General features: G+C 42.0%; 1 protein-coding gene across 1 annotated transcript in view; it reads right to left on the bottom strand.

The window, feature by feature from the left end:
- Nucleotides 1-5,793: 5,793 nt before the first annotated feature.
- Nucleotides 5,794-20,121, bottom strand: part of LOC110489000 (mitogen-activated protein kinase kinase kinase 5) — a 36,754-nt gene continuing 22,426 nt past the window's right edge. The window contains exons 16-28 of the mRNA XM_021561532.3: nucleotides 14,598-14,734; nucleotides 12,172-12,277; nucleotides 11,764-11,921; nucleotides 11,298-11,490; nucleotides 10,728-10,899; nucleotides 10,199-10,370; nucleotides 9,441-9,626; nucleotides 8,903-9,008; nucleotides 8,452-8,695; nucleotides 8,044-8,156; nucleotides 7,237-7,334; nucleotides 6,863-6,939; nucleotides 5,794-6,570 (exon numbers count right to left, since the gene is read on the bottom strand). Of these exons, the coding sequence (XP_021417207.3) occupies nucleotides 6,456-6,570; nucleotides 6,863-6,939; nucleotides 7,237-7,334; nucleotides 8,044-8,156; nucleotides 8,452-8,695; nucleotides 8,903-9,008; nucleotides 9,441-9,626; nucleotides 10,199-10,370; nucleotides 10,728-10,899; nucleotides 11,298-11,490; nucleotides 11,764-11,921; nucleotides 12,172-12,277; nucleotides 14,598-14,734 (1,877 nt within the window). The 3' untranslated portion in view covers nucleotides 5,794-6,455. The remainder of the gene's footprint in view (nucleotides 6,571-6,862; nucleotides 6,940-7,236; nucleotides 7,335-8,043; nucleotides 8,157-8,451; nucleotides 8,696-8,902; nucleotides 9,009-9,440; nucleotides 9,627-10,198; nucleotides 10,371-10,727; nucleotides 10,900-11,297; nucleotides 11,491-11,763; nucleotides 11,922-12,171; nucleotides 12,278-14,597; nucleotides 14,735-20,121) is intronic.

Raw genomic sequence — 20,121 nt, 5'->3', positions numbered from 1 at the left:
TGTAGTTATGAAAATAATTGACTTCATTGTCCCATCTCACCAATTGCATATAGGACCATAGAGAATACTGGGGAATAATTACACAACTAAATGAATGAAACACACACAAACACAATGTGTAGACATATGGCCTGAGATAACAGGAAGGCCCAAACACCAAACACTCTCCATGGTGATGTCAACAGTATGAAAACAGATGGGGAAGCATGTGTGGAATTTTACAGTGTGGGCACCACTGCATCACTTCTTCCACCAGACTGTGTGTCTGTGTGTGTGCGTGAGTGAGAGCAGGGGCGTGTGTACACTGTACACTCACATGCAAATATGATCATCTTTCCTTCTATTGATCTTTCAGCGTGTGGGTCTTTCTATAAACTAGGGTACCAGTGAACATTTCTTGTAGTGGGAAAATGTTTGGAGCTGTTACAGTCATGAATAATACTCAGCTCTTTCTTCATGTGAACACATTAAGATATAAAACTGGGAACATACAATCAGTGGATAGTGTATTAGGTACACCACCCCGTTCACGGAAATAGTCTGCTCCTACACACAGTGAGTAACGTGGCTTGCTATATAAAGCAGGCAGATGGACATCGAGGCATTCAGTTACTGTTCGAACGAATGTTAGAATGGGCAAAACGAGTGACCTAAGAGATTTTGAGCGTGGTATGACCACTTGTGCCAGGCGAGCCCGGTTCCAGTATCTCAGAAACGTCCGGCCTCGTTGGGTCGTCCGGAGACCATGGGCCCATCCTGCCTGGTGCCTAACAGTAAAGGCTAGTGTCGGTTGTGTAATGATGCGGGGAATGTTTCCCTGGCACACCTCTGACAACCACAAACAGTTTTGATCCTAATAGATGGACATGCTTAATACTCAAGTTTTTTTTTAACCCTCCTCATAGGATAATTGAATGCAATGACTTTGAGATGACAGCGACAGTCGATGCAGCCTGCGACAGTCGATGCAGCCTGCGACAGTGCTAACTGTCATGGCATTATGTGATGGAATCATGGTAACACATCAGCCAAGATATAGGATGTGGAAGTGATCAAACATCACAGGAGCTACCTATCAATCTACACTGGTCCCATGTTTCATAAAAGATCCCAGTAATTGTCCAAATGCACAAAAAACGTATTTATCTCAAATTTTGTGCACAAATTTGTTTACATCCCTGTTTGTGAGCATTTCTCCTTTACCAAGATAATCCATCCACCTGAAATGTGCAGTTTTGTCACACAACACCACATGCAATTGGCATGCTGACTGCAGGAATGTCCACCAGAGCTGTTGGCAGCTAATTGAATGTTAATTTCTCTACCATAAGCTGCCTCAAACATAATTTTAGAGAATTTGGAAGCATGTCCAACCGGCCTCTCAAAACGCAGACCATGTGTAACGACACCAGCCCAGGATCTCCACATTCAGCTTCTTCACCTGCAGGATCATCTGAGACCAGCCAACTGGACAGCTGATGAAACTGTGGGTTTGCACAACCGAAGAAACTGTCAGAAACCGTCTCTGGGAAGCTCATCTGCATGCTCGTCATCTACACCAGAGTCTTGACCTGACTGCCACTTGGCGTCGTAACTGACTTCAGTGGGCAAATGGTCACCTACGATGGCCAATGGCATGCTGGAGAAGTGTACTCTTCATGGATGAATCCCGGTTTGATAGCAGACAGCGTGTATAGCATGATGTGGGCAAGCGGTTTGCGGATGTCAACATTGTGAACAAAGTGCCCCATGGTGGCGGTGGGGTTATGGAATGGGCAGACATAAGCCACTGACAGGACAACGAACACAATTGCAATTTATCAATGACAATTTGACTGCTCAGAGACACCGTGATGAGATCCTGAGGCCCAATGTCGTGCAATTCATCTGCCGCCATCACCTTTAAGCATGATAATGCACAGCCCCATGTCGCAAGGGTCTGTACACAATTCCTGGAAGCTGAAAATGTCCTTGTTCTTCTATGGCCTGCATACTCACCCATTGAGCAAGTTTGGGATGCTCTGGATCAATGTTTACGACAGCATGTTCCAGTTCCCGCCAATATCCATCAACTTCGCACATCCATTGAAAAGGAGTGGAACAACATTCCACAATCAACAGCCTGATCAACTCTATGCAAAGGAGATGTGTTGTGCTGCATGAGACAAATGGTGGTTACAACAGATACTGAATGGTTTTCTGATCCACACCCCTACCTTTTTTTAAAGTATCTGTGACCAACAGATACATACAGTATCTGTATTCCCAGTCATGTGAAATCCATTGATTAGGGCCTAATTGATTTATTTCAATTGACTGATTCCCTTATATGAAGCGTTCAGTATAATTCATGAGTAAAATCAAAACCTGTTTAAACCTTTTCTCATGTTTGGAATTTTCATAGATTTGGCAAAAATGGTGATAAAACACTACTTTCCTTTTTCTTACATTTATAATGCTGTTTGTTGTTATATCATATACTAAGCATTTAACAATGTACTTTACTTACATATTGAATTTGATCCTGTAAAATTCCTGGAGATTGCTGTCGGACACTTTTTTGTATGGAGAACTCAGAAGTGCACTGTCACCTCGTAACATTTCGTATCTCTCTATGTTACATTGTGAAAACAGTTTTGATGGGCACACATATCCAAAATCACGTATACGATTGCAAAATCAAATGCATCTAACAGAAAGAGTAACTAACATGAATAAAAAATGTGATACTGTCATTAACAGGGTTCTTCAATAATTACAGTGTCAAGAAAAAGTATGTGAACCCTTTGGAATTACCTGGACTTCTGCATAAATTGGTAATACAATTCTAAGTCACAACAATCGACAAACAGTCTGCTTAAACAAATAAACAATTCTACGTTTTCATGTCTTTACTGAACACACCGTGTAAACATTCACAGTGCAGGGTGAGAAAAGTATGTGAACCCTTGGATTTAATAACTGGTTGACCCTCCTTTGGCAGCAATAACCTCAACCAAACGTTTTCTGTAGTTGCGGATCAGACCTGCACAACGGTCAGGAGGAATTTTAGACCATTCCTCAATACAAAACTGTTTCAATTCAGCAATTTTCTTGGGATGTCTAGTGTGAACCGCTCAAGGTCATACCACAGCATCTCAATCGGGTTAAGGACTCTCCAAGACCACTCCAGAAGGCGTATTTTCTTCTGTTGAAGCCATTCTGTTGTTGATTTACTTCGGTGTTTTGGGTCATTGTCCTGTTGCATCACCCAACTTCTGTTGAGCTTCAATTGATGGACAGATATTTTGCAGGAGAATGTAAGACGTTAAGATGTCTTAATAAACTTGGGAATTAATTTTTTCTGTCGATGACAGCAGGCTGTCCAGACCGAGGCAACAAAGCAGCCCCAAACCATGATGCTCCCTTCGTCATACTTTACAGTTGGGATGAGGTTTTGATGTTGGTGTGCTGTTCCTTTTTTTCTCCACACAGTGTTGTGTTCCTTCCAAACAACACAATTTTAGTTTCATCTGTCCACAGAATATTTGACCAGTCACGCTGTGGAACATCCAGATGCTCTTTTGCGAACTTCAGACGTGCAGCAATGGTTTTTTTTTTTGGACAGCAGTGGCTTCTTCCATGTTGTCCTTCCATGAACACCATTCTTATTTAGTGTTTTACGTATCTTGAACTCGTCAACAGAGATGTTAGCATGTTCCAGAGATATCTGTAAGTCTTTAGCTGACACTCTAGGATTCTGCGCTGTGCTCTTGCAGTCATCTTTGCAGGGCGGCCACTCCTAGGGAGAGTAGCAACAGTGCTGAACTTTCTCCATTTATAGACAATTTGTCTTACCGTGGACTGATGAACATCAAGGCTTTTAGAGATACTTTTGTAACCCTTTCCAGCTTTATGCAAGTCAACAATTCTTAATCTTGGTTCTTCTGATATCACTTTTGTTCGAGGCATGGTTCACATCAGGCAATGCTTCTTGTGAATAGCAAACTAACATTTTGTGTGTTTTTAATAGGGCAGCGCAGCTCTAACCAACATCTCCAATCTCGTCTCAATGATTGTACTCCAGGTTAGCGGACTCCTGCCATTAGCCTCGGGATCCACTTATTTTTTTCCAACCTACACTGTGAATGTTTAAATGATGTATTCACTATAGACAAGAATATATTAGTTTACAATGGTTGTTGCACAATAGTTGTTTGATGCGCATTTGATGTCTGGCTGTTTAGTATGAGGGGACATTATCGCACTACATCATCTGATTCAGGATTTTTTTGTGGAATGACAGTCAAGCTCCTGTTATACCGCATGTGATTGAACAACAGCCAAAGTGCAGGAATGACTGTTGATCTCCAGGATTGACAGAACATTCTTGTGTCCATGTTACAGCAGTCAACATAATTAGCCTACTTCGTGGACAACATTAAGTCAGGATTCCTGAGATAAGATTACAGTCAGTGCACATTTTCCTCGAGTTACAAAGAATGTGAAAACAGCCAAATTGTTGTTTTGGAATAAAAATATTTAAAATGACTTTCAATGTTCACGTGTGGGGTTTAACGTGGAATGCCTGTCATTGGTCAAATGCACAGCTAACACTTCCTGTCCTTTCAAAGTAGGAGTTCACCCTTCCAACTCCATTCTATGCATCTATTATTTATGAATGACTAATCAGCTACACAGAACTGCCGGATAGGTGTAATCTGGACACAGCCACGGCACCATGTGCAAATCCGTGTGTACAGCAATGGAATTCACCACAAACACAAAGGGTTGTGGGGTCCTGTCCAGAAACAACCTCTTCCCCTAGACACTTGTGGAGATCTGGGCAACAGGTAGTCAAGTGGTTAAGAACGTTTGGGCCAGTAACTGAAAGGTTGCTGGTTTGAATCCCTGAGCTGACTATGTGAAAATTCTGTTGATGTGCCTTTAAGCAAGGCACTTAACCCTCATTCCTCCTGTAAGTTGTCAATGGATAAGTGTGTCTGCTTTATGACTAAAATGTGCAAATGTAAGCAATATGAGAAAAATTCAACCAAGTAAGGTAGATCTTTCACCATGTCACCACCCATGGGTATTATGGTAGCTCAGTCCCTCACTCACTGTCACTGTCTGTCAAATACTTGCTTCCTCTGTCCTCATCTCCTTCACTCCCCTCTCACCTTTTTAATCCAATGGACTTTGAGGCGGCGAGAGGACGCGAGGATGCAATTGAGATTCTCCCCTGGTTTCCTCACCTCCCTTTCAAAGCACATTGTGGGAGAGGAGTGACGGATCCTCCCCTCGGGCGCCAATGCACTTTCAGAGAGGCAAGGAGTGAAGGAAACAAGGACAGAGAAAGCAAGCATTTGATGGCTAGTTTTCACTCAGCCAAACAAAATGCTTGATAAATTCACAGATTATATAGATTTAATTATTGATCAATTTTCTTGACAGGAACCATTGTATTTTATAAACTATAAAAACATATAGAAGCCGTTTATCTTTTCCATTCTTCAGAAATGTTTAGCATGGCTATAAATTATAGAGAAGTTGACTAAAGCACAAACAGACCTGGCTACTAGGCATGACAAAGAAACATGCAGTGTCCATGTTTCATGTGACTTTTTGAATGACATGTAGATGTTTTGTTGTTGCTAGGTGGCGTTAGTGTCATTATGCCTACCTAGACTTTTATTCCTGTACCTACCCATGTGAAACTGAAAGAAAATCATATTTAAAACATGACAGTTTTTAACATGAACATTGGCACCTTTCTTTATCAAAAGACCCATATACACATCTTACAGACACCACCACTATTCCCACTTATTTTAATGACCAGTCAAGTCACCAGTGCAGACTCGCAAAAGTGTATATTTACCATCAATAACATACCTTTTCTTCAAGCTTTAGGCCCTTCTAAGATCTCAGAAAGGGTGTACATTAAAGAGGTACAATAGAAATAAGTTATTTTGTTTTATACTACACACCAAACTAACAAAGGAATATAAAGTATCCATGGAGGCATGGAGTGTCTGTTGAGGTAAAAATATGACAGCTGTTGGCCCCAAATATTCCCCTTTCCCCTGCATATGCATTTCAAATATCAGAGAATTGTCAATGGTTTAGAACGCCATTTCAACCAATCAGATTGCAGATTTCTCAAACCCGTTTTTATAAGTATAGGTATTCACAATAAGAAATGACAGAAACACATATCCTTTACTGTTCATCCATCTTTCTGTAACCATTTCAGTTTCAATATAACATATTTGGGGAATTACTAAGGTAGGTCCACTTTTTATGACATGATTATCTTGTTCTCAGAAAACTGCACATGCGTACACACACACACACACACACACACACACACACACACACACACACACACACACCCCTTAATTATGAGATAAATTCACTCAGTAAATCTGTACCATGTTGTGCTTATAGGACCAGCCTATTCGTGGAACATGTGACTACCCATCCGATAATGTGTCCTCGCTCTCTTCAGAGTGTGTGCTGAGCTGAGATTTGAGCTGTGACTTCCTCCATGTTGTGATGGCCGCCCAGATACGACAGAGCATCCCTCCTCTGTGGAGAAACAGTTACAGTAAAGAAAACAACCATTACGGTACAGACCCTTTGTGTGTGGGTGTGTGTCCATGTGTGTGTGTCACATCCGTACACCCTCACACTGCACAGATCCCTAGTCACATCCACATTGACAAATCTCAGCAATCCACAGTACTTTCACAGTCCTTTGAATAACAACATAACCACCATCCAAACAGAGAACAGCGGGTTTTCCCTCATTAAGCGCAGATCAGTTGTTTCCTGTTTCTGCTTTAAGGATGTGTGAACATGATTGGAGGAGGCAGGTCACCTTATGGCACAGTACATCAAGTCATCCCTGCAGGCCATGGTGAGGAGACAGTCCAAGGTGAACTCGTGAGAGAGTAACTAGAAACAAAAGCACAGCATGAATTCTACTTACACAACATCGGTGAGAACAAGCCTCTAGACTCACGCAAACACTGACTGAAACTGAGCTACATCATAAAGAGAATATTGTCATAATGGATTACGTCCTCTTTTTTTCAGATTTTTCGTGGTCTAGACTTTTGTGACTTGTCATATTATTATAATGTGAATAAGTCTCACTCTTCTCACCAGTTAGATGGTTTATTCCATGCATGTAGTTACGCATCAATCAATAGTCACATCATTAAATCACAAGGTATTTTTGAAGTTCCTTACCTTGTCTATGGTGTCCTGATCTACTGGGATAGCCTTCAGCCAGCAAACCAAGGACTTGACTTCTGAGTTCGAACTAATCTGCAGGGACAACTCTGTATCTACAGGAGGGTGAGAAGACAGGTCGGCATGATCTGGTCACCAGTTTGCACCATCATGCTACTAAGCTGAACAGTATGAGTATTTCAAATACAGATTTTCAGTGGTTAAGGTGGTTAATGGTTAAGGTGTTAGCCCCAGTCTGGGATAATCGCGACAGTATATGTTAACATGGGGAAATAAGGTAATTAGGGTCTAATAAACAAAAACAGTCCAACATTTTCCTATGCCAGTTTCTAAATCATTATTATGACTGACACATCTGGTTCGAACTCTCGTATCTCAGCAGCAATGAGCTATACGCCTTAAACTCAAACCAGTAGAGCAGAAATCCACTGCCTGAGGGTGAGGTGTGGAGATAGATCTAAAAACACAGGGTGTGAATCACAAGGCCTACCAAGTGTCTCAATGGCATTTACATATCTCCATTTTAGGAATATTACAGTAGGCAGGCTGTAACTTGTGGGCCTTCAACCTCCAGTATCTACATGTATACAAAAACAGAGGATTTAACGGCTGATATTCATTACTTGTTGGGCAAGGAGTGTTTGGCCTTGCTACATACTAAGGCGTGGCAGAGTGACACAGAATTTGGCTCACTAAAGGTACCTCACCCAAACCTACAATCTTTACCAACACTCTAGCCTTATATGTGCTGACATTAGCAATAGTCAGACTGCTTTGGGGCGGAGTAGGAGCAGAAAACATTACCTGTGGGTTCTGATGTGTTCCTGGTAGTGTCGATCTGACCCTGTCTACTCTGGACAGAGTTCCTCAGTAGCTCCTGGTATTCCCTCTCTTTCTCACTCAGCTGGGTCAGCAGTCTAAAACACACTTAGTCATTATGGACCAGGCCTGAAGTAAACAGTACATTTCACTATTTACACATATCACTTCACTGTCCATTTTGTAACTGGTTGCGATGTAATCCTTGGTGGTGTGCTGGCATTGTTCACTGAATCTGTAGAAATTACCTTATTTTCTTTACATTTTAAAGCCCGTTATACTAAAGGTGAAAAAAAAGGAAACCCCCACGTTAAAAGGTGGAACAAAGAATAAAATGACAACACAACGCCAAAAAGCAATGTAATATAAACAGCTAAGTAAATGGTACTGAACCTGCGCGTCTCTAGCCGTAGATCTCTCAGTTCCTGACTGAGGGGACAGTTAGTGTTGTACTGGAGGCCATTGGGTAAGCAGGGGCTTTCTGAAACCTCCTCTATGGGCTCTGTGTCGGCTGGCGCCGCCACCTGGTCATCTGAGAGGACTGCAGGCAAAAGCTCTGCTAGCTCACTGGGCTGCTGCTCTCTTTCTGGGCTACTCTCCTCCGTCTCAAAGGAAGACTGCAGCTGAAGCTTGAGCTCTGAAAGTCATCGAGGTGTGTGTGAGCAAGTGTGTGTGTGTGTGTGTGTGTGTGGAGGTGGGACGGGGGTTGGGAGGTGGTGAGGTATTTGAATGGCGGGGTTGGACTCATATCATGAAATTGAACTGTAGTTCTATGAGGAATTTCCATGTCTAAACAACTGATAGAAGTTGAGATGGAATTAGGCCTGACTCTGCTGGTTCTTACCTGGTAACAGCACAGTGATGGCGTCCTGTACGGCCTGCCTCAGAAGGTTATCCAGAGCAAACATCCAGTGAGGTTTCACCCGCTGCTGCCTCAACACCTTTTTCACCTGCGCACACACACACACACACAAGGGAGTGAGAAGAATGGGTTAGCACAATACTACTGGGTGTGACACAGAGCCTGTGGTCGAGTGGTAAATCTCTTCCTATTGACACATATAAGACTCCCCCTGTTTAATTCCACATCCACCCTTGCCTTGTGATTACTAACTATCTAATACTTGAGGAACCATGTGTGTGAAATATATGGCCAATCAATGACAGTACGCAATCTTTTACATGCCAGGGAGAAATGGAAACTGGCAGGGCTACTGCCCTCAAGGACTGGCTTTGCAACTCCTGGGTAATGTTCATTATGTACCAAATTTTAAAAAACAGGGAGGGACTACCCGAACTAGTCCAATAAGATGTTGCAAGACGTTTATAATGTTTTCCGTTGCATACCCTAATGAACACAACCGTGACCTCCAGTGACCTACCGCATCCTGGAGGCTGAAGAGCACAGCTCGCAGGTTTTTGAGGGGTACTGCAGTAGCAAGCAGTGTGGAGCGCAACTTCAGCAGGCTGTTGGTCAGCTGCCTTCTGTCTGGAGAGCGGATGTTCTCCCGCAGGCAGCCAATCAGCTCAGAGATGTGCTCTGAGGTCACGGACCCAACGTCTGTTTGCTTAGAGGCAAGGAGAGAGCGATAAACGCGATAAAATAATTATAGGCAAAGAAACCTACAAATGTAAAATGCAGACATAAACACTCATTCTTTCACACCTAACATGTACAGACGACTCCTGATAAGGGTATACTCTGTTCAAGTGCCTTGTGGCCCTGTGTAGCTCAGTTGGTAGAGCATGGTGCTTGCAACGCCAGGGTAGTGGGTTCACTTTCCTGGGACCATCCAGACGTAAAACGTATGCACGCATGACTAAGTCTGCTAAGTGACATATATTATTTCACCACACATTGTCTTTAATTGCTCTAGATATATTCATGCTCAGATCGGTTGGGTGCATGCCCTCATAACAATCACAAGCCATTGCATTTATCAGGAGTTGACTATCTCAATTAGGGATAGACCCTTCTCTGGGCCCATAATCAAAAATGGTTAAATACTAGAAGTACTGATCTAAGATCAGGTCCATCCTGTCTTATTCATTATGATCTAAAAGGCAAAACAGATCCTAAAATCAGCACTCCTACTCTGACACTCTTGATACATACAGCCCAAGATCTCTCGCTCTCTACCTGAGGTAGTGTGTTCTGGATGTTGTGCACCACGTCGGTGATGTACTCAGTGAGGATCCTGTGCAGTGTGGCCCTCCTCTCGCTGTCCTTCCTCAGTAGGAACAGGCCCAGGTTCTCCCCTGACGTGGCTGGACTAGCCATCATGTCCACAGTACTGGGCTCCTCTGACACCCTGGCCACCACAAGGGGGAGACAGATATACACCAATGTCACATAGATAAAACATTCTGCCATACAAATATGGTCTTTGGCAATATATAGCATGGGCTCTATCTCAATTGCTTGAAAATCTGACCTCTCCTCTACTCCCCCCTCTATCTGCAGTGATTGGAAAATAAGACCACATGGTGGAAGCTCATCACGGAGCAGCTGGATTTTTCAGACAATTTAGGAAAAGCCATGGTCAATCTTGAGGTTATCTATGGCATTATATTGCATTTACAGTAAGGCAATGATCTACAATGAAGTTGCGTCACAAATCTGATGTAATCGAATGGGGAACCAGAGGGTATAGGATGTTTTGACCTACAGCAGGAAGCCTCTGGTGCTGGGTGGGCTCTTTGTAATGTCCTTTCCTCTGAGGGGGGAGATGGTCCTCCGGAGGTCCCATGAGCACGACAGGTCCATCCTGTCAGTGTCCCTGTCTGCATCTGTCACACGTATAGACACTGGGACAGACATACTCCGCTGGTAGATGTCACCTACAGGACACAAAGCAGGGCAGTCATTAATTACCCCAATAATGGTGACAGAATGGCGATGAGCGTAGCATTTCTAAATTAGGAAGACTATACACAGACAAGGGCTGTAATAATTAATATTTCAGACAATTATGAAAATAATGAGTGTGGTGATTGAAATTAGGATCCCCTTTTATATTTTATCTGTATTTTTAAAAGAACACAGACAGACAGCCAGCCTGAGAGGCCAAGAAAGGGATTGTGTTCCCATCGTCGGGGGGGTATGTGGTCCAGAGTAGGCAGTGCTACCACAAGACTGGACTCTGGCACTGATGACGACTATAAAAATGATAAATATGATGATTAAAATAACACTCTCTCTGATTATGATGATTACAATAACAATGAAGATGACTCACCAGCATCTGTAGGCAGTGTTTCAGGCTCTGGCTTGGCCTTCCTCCGGGAGGTGGATTTGAGGAAGGAATCCTTGAGCAGCTCAGAGGCCGTGGCCCTGTTGTCTGGGTCCGGTGTGAAGCAGCTCATGATGCAGCCTTTGGCCTCAGCTGACATACACTCCGGCACCTCCGGATGGATCTTGAACATACCAACCTAGAGGGAGATGGAAACAGAGTACGTACACTTCAAGGTTGTGTTCAGTAGGGCACGCAACGTAAAACATTTTGCAATGGACATGTTCAGGTAGTCCCTCCCTGTTTCAGTATATCTTCAGTTTGAAGCTTTTTGAACACAACCCTGGTTTCAGCTGGTAAAATTCTTTACAGTCCAGTATTTATCTAGTATTCACAAGTACTAACAAAGTATAGGTTACAATGTAATAACATACTAATTATCAAACCTTCTGGTTTCCAAGAGAAAGATTACCTTGAACATGGCTGCCTGTGGGCTGCCCAGCTCGTGGAAGGGTGGTTTCCCCGTGGCCATCTCTATGATGGTACAGCCCAAGGACCAGATGTCTGCAGGCTTCCCATAACCCCGCGGGCCCTGGTCGATGATCTCTGGAGCCATGTACTGCAGGGTCCCTAAAACACCACAGAAACGTTTAGACACCCGCCTACACAAACATGTAGGCAACACATGTAAATAATATTCATACCAACAAAGTTAAATATAAATGTTCATATGAAAAAAGCATGGCCACATACCCAACCACACTCATACACAAACATGTAGGCAACACATGTAAATAATATTCATACCAACAAAGTTAAATATAAATATTCATATGAAAAAAGCATGGCCACATACCCAACCACACTCAAACACACACACCTGTAAAGGTCTCTGTGCAGGGGTTGATTCCCGCCAGTCGTTTTGAGGTGCCAAAGTCAGAGATCTTGAGAACACCACTGTAGGTGTTAATCAACACGTTGTCACCCTGTGAGAAAATGACTCGTTTTTTTTACACTGTAGAGGTCGACCAATTAAAATCGGCATGGCCAATTAATTAGGGCACCTTGTGGCTGCAAGGAGCCATGGTAAATTGCTAGCTAGCATTAAAAGTATCTTATAAAAAAACAATCAATCTTCACATAATCACTAGTTAACTACACATGGTTGATGATATTACTAGGTTAACTAGCTTGTCCTGCATTGCATATAATCATGCGTGTTAATTTATGCGTGTTAATTTATCATCGAATCACAGCCTACTTCAACTTCGCCAAACGGGTGATGATTTAACAAAAACACATTGCCGAAAAAAGCACAATCTTTGCACAAATGTACCTAACCATAAACACCAATGCCGTTCCTAAAATCAATACACAAAAGTATATATTTTTTAAACCTGCATATTTAGTTAAGAAATTCATGTTAGCAGGCAATATTAAGTAGGGAAATTGTGTCACTTCTCTTGCATTCAGTGCAAGCAGAGTCAGGGTAAATGCAACAGTTTGGGCCGCCTGGCTCGTTGCGAACTGTACACTAATTTGCCAGAATTTTACATAATTATGACATAACATTGAAGGTTGTACAATGTAACAGTAATATTTAGACTTAGGGTTGCCACCCGTTAGATAAAATACGTAACGGTTCCATATTTCACTGAAAGAATAAACTTTTGTTTTCGAAATGATAGTTTCCGTATTTGACCATATTAATGACCAAAGGCTTGTAATTTCTGTGTTTATTATATTATAATTAAGTCTGATTTGATATTTAATAGAGCAGTCTGAGCAGTGGTAGGCAGCAGCAGGCTCGTAAGCATTCATTCAAACAGCACACTACTGCATTTGCCAGCAGCTCTTAGCAATGCTTGAAGCACAGCGCTGTCTATGACTTCAAGCCTATCAACTCCCGAGATTAGGCTGGCAATACTAAAGTGCCTATAAGAACATCCAATAGTTAAAGGTATATGAAATACAAATGGTATAGAGAGAAACAGCTGACGTGTTATAATTCCTACAACCTAAAACGCATTAACTGGGAATATTGAACCACCAGCTTTCATATGTTCTCATGTTCTGAGCAAGGAACGTAAACGTTTTTACATGGCACATATTGCACTTTTACTTTCTTAAAACCAAATTGAATATGTTTCATTATTTATTTGAGACTAAATATATTTTATTTATGTATTATATTAAGTTAAAATAAAAAACTGTTCATTGAGTATTGTTGTAATTGTCATTATTACATATATATATATATATATTTTTTTTTTTAAACGTCCCATTAATCGGTATCGGCTTTGAAAAATCATAAAATCGGTCGATTCCACTGGATTCACTTTCCCCATAAAACATGGTAACACAGTAGTTGAGTAAGCAACATACACCAGGTTCATGCTCAGTGGGGCACAAAGTAGCAAAACGTTTATGTCCTGTGTGAATCTAAGTGTGCGTTCTCTAATTCTCTCCTTCTCTCTTTCTCTCTCTCGGAGGACCTGAGCCCTAGGACCATGCCCCAGGACTACCTGACATGATGACTCCTTGCTGTCCCCAGTCCACCTGGCTGTGCTGCTGCTCCAGTTTCAACTGTTCTGCCTTATTATTATTCGACCATGCTGGTCATTTATGAACATTTGAACATCTTGGCCATGTTCTGTTATAATCTCCACCCGGCACAGCCAAAAGAGGACTGGCCATCCCACATATGCTCTCTCTAATTCTCTCTTTCTTTCTCTCTCTCGGAGGACCTGAGCCCTAGGACCATGCCCCAGGAATACCTGACATGATGACTCCTTGCTGTCCCCAGTCCACCTGGCTGTGCTGCTGCTCCAGTTTCTACTGTTCTTCCTTATTATTATTCGACCATGCTGGTCATTTATGAACATTTGAACATCTTGACCATGTTTTGTTATAATCTCCACCCGGCACAGCCAGAAGAGGACTGGCCACCCCACATAGCCTGGTTCCTCTCTAGGTTTCTTCCTAGGTTTTGGCCTTTCTAGGGAGTTTTTCCTAGCCACCGTGCTTCTACACCTGCATTGCTTGCTGTTTGGGGTTTTAGGCTGGGTTTCTGTACAGCACTTTGAGATATCAGCTGATGTACGAAGGGCTATATAAATAAATTTGATTTGGTTTAGAAATGGAAATAATAAAGGAGCATTTCTCAAGTCCAGGAAGTCCCTTCCTGTTTCACTCCAACACAACCAGCTCGGACTGTGTGAATTCAAATCTGCTGTGGCATTGGAACTTTTTTGAACATTTATTTAGCAGCAGCAACAACAAACGGTCTCCTTGAGGACACCTCACCTTGATGTCTCTGTGGACTATCTGGTGGTCATGGAGGTACTTAAGCCCTTCAAGGATCTGTTTGGTGTAGAAAATGACGGTGGCCTCGTTGTCTTTCAGGGGTCCCCATTTGGAACGCAGGAGAGAGGACAAGCTTCCTACATGGGAGAGATGACATTGGAATGGGTTACAGTTAGATATGCAAGGGGTTCAATTTAGGATTCGCAACACCTCTGGGCCTCGTTTCCCAGTTGCGATGTAACTTAAGCGTTACGATGACGTACCAGACACATCGTTATTTTACGAGCCAACTTTACAAGTGTTTCCCAGACAACCACGTAAAGAGAAAATTTGCTTAGTGCGTTGTTATACCACGTGTCGACACTGATAGGATCAAAAGAAAAGCAGCACTGCTTTCAGGTCAGATTTCTCCATTCAAATCTTAACATTAAAACGATTCCACAATACTGACCAAGGATCAGCTCCTAGAGATATTACCACCTACGGCTGCAAATAGGCTATTGAGGAAGCTTATTATGCTTACCCAACAATACTGCACTACATCACAGATTGGGCACATTATTGACCACGTTGTCACACATCATGAAACACTTAAGCAAAAATAATAGACAATACCCTAGTCGAAAAATATAACTTAATTGATGGAAATAGCCCATGTAGGCTATGCATCTTTAAATGCAGTCATCTCAGTTTTCATTCCAAACATCATTTTATTCTTCACTTGTTGTATTTGTAGTCAACAGCCGTCACAGTCAGACAGAAAAAAATCTAGATGTTTATGCTGTGTTTAGCGAAGATCTTCTGTGAATAAAGTGATGCGAAAGGGCAACAAAAAAAAGCACCTAATGATGCACTTTGGCTGTGCTACGAGTGGTCTGGATCACTAGATGTGCCACGTTACTAACGAAGGAACTTGGAAACACCTCGGCTACGAAACATACATCGTAAGAAGGTTGTAACGATGATCTTAACGCTATGAAGGCTCTGGGAAACAAGGCCCAGAATATTCACAAAGATAAAATGTCGGAAGCTGAAATAAAACATTACTTTTTAAAAGTATTTTCACTTTCTTTAAACACTGGTACATCAGTGACTTGATTGCATTGTGAAATCCATTTTTCCTCTATCGCTGGGATACTGGAAACACCCACACATCCGGTGTGATATCCTGCCTGTAGCTATTGCATTGAGTTACACACACACACACGACCTCCAGACTTCCTGAACTAAAATATGATCATTTCGTAATATTCCAGTGGGTTTCACTAAGCCTTCACAACAGTATGTAGCTGAAATTGTAGGGATTTGTACAGTCCTTTTTTTACAGTGCATTCAGACCCCTTGACTTCCACATTTTGTTACGCTACAGCCTTAATCTAAAATGGATTACATTTTTTCCCCCCACATCAATCTACACACAATACCCCATAATGACAAAGCGAAAACATGGTAAGACATGTTTGCAAATGTATTAATGGTTTTTTAAAAATATTTTAAATACCTTATTGCCATTAGTATTCAGACCCTTTGCTATGAGACTCAACATTGAGCTCAGGTGCATCTTATTTCCATGAATCATCCTTGAGATGTTTCTACAACTTGATTGGAATCCACCTGTGGTAAATTCAATTGATTGGACATGATTTGGAAAGGCACAAACCTGTTTAAATAAATGTCCCACAGTTGACAGTACATATACAGTGGGGCAAAAAAGTATTTAGTCAGCCACCAATTGTGCAAGTTCTCCCACTTAAAAAGATGAGGCCTGTAATTTTCATCATAGATACACTTCAACTATGACAGACAAAATGAGAAGGAAAAAAATCCAGAAAATCACATTGTAGGATTTTTAATGAATTTATTTGCAAATTATGGTGGAAAATAAGTATTTGGTCAATAACAAAAGTTTCTCAATACTTTGTTATATACCCTTGGTTGGCAATGACAGGGGTCAAAACTTTTCTGTAAGTCTTCACAAGGTTCACACACACTGTTGCTGGTATTTTGGCCCATTCCTCCATGCAGATCTCCTCTAGAGCAGTGATGTTTTGGGGCTGTTGCTGGGCAACACAGACTTTCAACTCCCTCCAAAGATTTTCTATGGGGTTGAGATCTGGAGACTGGCTAGGCCACTCCAGGACCTTGAAATGCTTCTTATGAAGCCACTCCTTCGTTGCCCGGGCGGTGTGTTTGGGATCATTGTCATGCTGAAAGACCCAGCCACGTTTCATCTTCAATGCCCTTGCTGATGGAAGGAGGTTTTCACTCAAAATCTCACAATACATGGCCCCATTCATTCTTTCCTTTACACGGATCAGTCATCCTGATCCCTTTGCAGAAAAACAGCCCCAAAGCATGATGTTTCCACTCCCATGCTTCACAGTAGGTATGGTGTTCTTTGGATGCAACTCAGCATTCTTTCTCCTCCAAACACGACGAGTTGAGTTTTTACCAAAAAGTTATATTTTGGTTTCATCTGACCATATGACATTCTCACAATCTTCTGGATCATCCAAATGCTCTCTAGCAAACTTCAGACGGGCCTGGACATGTACTGGCTTAAGCAGGAAAACACGTCTGGCATTGCAGGATTTGAGTCCCTGGCGGCGTAGTGTGTTACTGATGGTAGGCTTTGTTACTTTGGTCCCAGCTCTCTGCAGGTCATTCACTAGGTCCCCCCGTGTGGTTCTGGGATTTTTGCTCACCGTTCTTGTGATCATTTTGACCCCACAGGGTGAGATCTTGCGTGGAGCCCCAGATCGAGGGAGATTATCAGTGGTCTTGTATGTCTTCCATAATAATTGCTCCCACTGTTGATTTCTTCAAACCAAGCTGCTTACCTATTGCAGATTCAGTCTTCCCAGCCTGATGCAGGTCTACAATTTTGTTTGTGTCCTTTGACAGCTCTTTGGTCTTGGCTATAGTGTTATAGAGTTTGGAGTGTGACTGTTTGATTGAGGTTGTGGACAGGTGTCTTTTATACTGATAACAAGTTCAAACAGGTGCCATTAATACAGATAACAAGTGGAGGACAGAGGAGCCTCTTAAAGAAGAAGGTACAGGTCTGTGAGAGCCAGAAAGTGTGCTTGTTTGTAGGTGACCAAATACTTATTTTCCACCATAATTTGCAAATAAATTCATAAAAAATCCTACAATGTGATTTTCTGGATTCCCCCCCCTCATTTTGTCTGTCATAGTTGAAGTGTACCTATGATGAAAATTACAGGCTTCTCTCATCTTTTTAAGTGGGAGAACTTGCACAATTGGTGGCTGACTAAATACTTTTTTGCCCCACTGTAAAACCAAGCCATGAGGTCAAAGGAATTGTCTATAGAGCTCAGAGACAGGATTGTGTCGAGGCACAGATGTGGGGAAGGGTACTGCAGCATTGAAAGACCAATAATACAGTGCCCTCCATCATTCGTAAATGGAAGAAGTTTGGAACCACCAAGACTCTTCCCAGAGCTGGTCGCCCAGCCAAACTGAGCAATCAGGGTAGAAGGGCCATGGTCAGTAAGGTGACCACAAACTCAATGGTCACTCTGACAGAGTTCCTCTGTGGAGATAGGAGAACCTTCCAGAAGGACAACCATCTCTGCAGCACTCCACCAATCAGGCCTTTATGGTAGAGTGGCCAGACGGAAGCCACTCCTCAGTAAAAGGCACATGACAGCTCTCTTGGAGTTTGCCAAAAGGCACCCAAAGCACTCTCAGACCATGAGAAACAAGATTATCTGGTATGATGAAACCAAGATTGAACTCTTTGGCCTGAATACCAAGTATGACGTCTAGAAGAAACCTGTCACCCTCCCTACTGTAACAATTGCTTAACACTATGGGCTACTGTATGTTTAAGCTTAAACTCTATTGGACCAGTTAGGTTCACTACTGGAACAGTAGGGAGAAATGAAAACTGCACAACTGAATAATTTAGGATAATAATGCCTGCTTGTATTTTGTAAATAAAAATATTTACAAAAAATTAATCACCTCACACATCCATATGTGAAATTTGTACAATGAGCTCAATATGAATGAAATACATAAATGGTACTATAGACTTAGATATCAGCCATATATCCGGCCTATAGTTTACTAGGGTGAGAATCTCTCAGATTTCAATATTCAAAATTCAATAGCAATACAATAAACATGAATCCACAGAAAACACAAACCAATTCACAAATACTGACATAACCCACTATGAGATGGAATCAAATGTGAGTAACTGTGCCCACCAAGAAACACTAAGGTTTTTAAGTGTAGGATCTTATAACTGTCCCACAGCAATGTATGATGCAATGACGTCTTGCAAGAAAAATCCTATCACACCATAGTATGGCAGTGCAAATTCAGTGTTCTCCAAGGAAAATCTTCGCATGCAAATCTTCTTATTTATGTCCTGGATTCGGGCGGCTCACCATCCTTGGTGGAACTGAATCCATAATCATAAAACCTGACCCGTCTTACAAAGAGGATCACACAATATATGTGTGTGGATATATATATATATATATATACATACACATACATACAGTGCCTTGCGAAAGTATTCGGCCCCCTTGAACTTTGCGACCTTTTGCCACATTTCAGGCTTCAAACATAAAGATATAAAACTGTATTTTTTTTGTGAAGAATCAACAACAAGTGGGACACAATCATGAAGTGGAACGACATTTATTGGATATTTCAAACTTTATTAACAAATAAAAAACTGGGCGTGCAAAATTATTCAGCCCCTTTACTTTCAGTGCAGCAAACTCTCTCCAGAAGTTCAGTGAGGATCTCTGAATGATCCAATGTTGACCTAAATGACTAATGATGATAAATACAATCCACCTGTGTGTAATCAAGTCTCCGTATAAATGCACCTGCACTGTGATAGTCTCAGAGGTCCGTTAAAAGCGCAGAGAGCATCATGAAGAACAAGGAACACACCAGGCAGGTCCGAGATACTGTTGTGAAGAAGTTTAAAGCCGGATTTGGATACAAAAAGCTTTAAACATCCCAAGGAGCACTGTGCAAGCGATAATATTGAAATGGAAGGAGTATCAGACCACTGCAAATCTACCAAGACCTGGCCGTCCCTCTAAACTTTCAGCTCATACAAGGAGAAGACTGATCAGAGATGCAGCCAAGAGGCCCATGATCACTCTGGATGAACTGCAGAGATCTACAGCTGAGGTGGGAGACTCTGTCCATAGGACAACAATCAGTCGTATATTGCACAAATCTGGCCTTTATGGAGGGGTGGCAAGAAGAAAGCCATTTCTTAAAGATATCCATAAAAAGTGTCGGTTAAAGTTTGCCACAAGCCACCTGGGAGACACACCAAACATGTGGAAGAAGGTTCTCTGGTCAGATGAAACCAAAATGGAACTTTTTGGCAACAATGCAAAACGTTATGTTTGGCGTAAAAGCAACACACCATCCCCACTGTCAAACATGGTGGTGGCAGCATCATGGTTTGGGCCTGCTTTTCTTCAGCAGGGACAGGGAAGATGGTTAAAATTGATGGGAAGAT

Source organism: Oncorhynchus mykiss, chromosome 2 (assembly GCF_057628025.1).
Source record: "Oncorhynchus mykiss isolate SJ-2025 chromosome 2, ASM5762802v1, whole genome shotgun sequence".
Lineage (NCBI taxonomy): Eukaryota > Metazoa > Chordata > Actinopteri > Salmoniformes > Salmonidae > Oncorhynchus > Oncorhynchus mykiss.
This window is presented reverse-complemented; position numbering and strand designations above follow the sequence as displayed.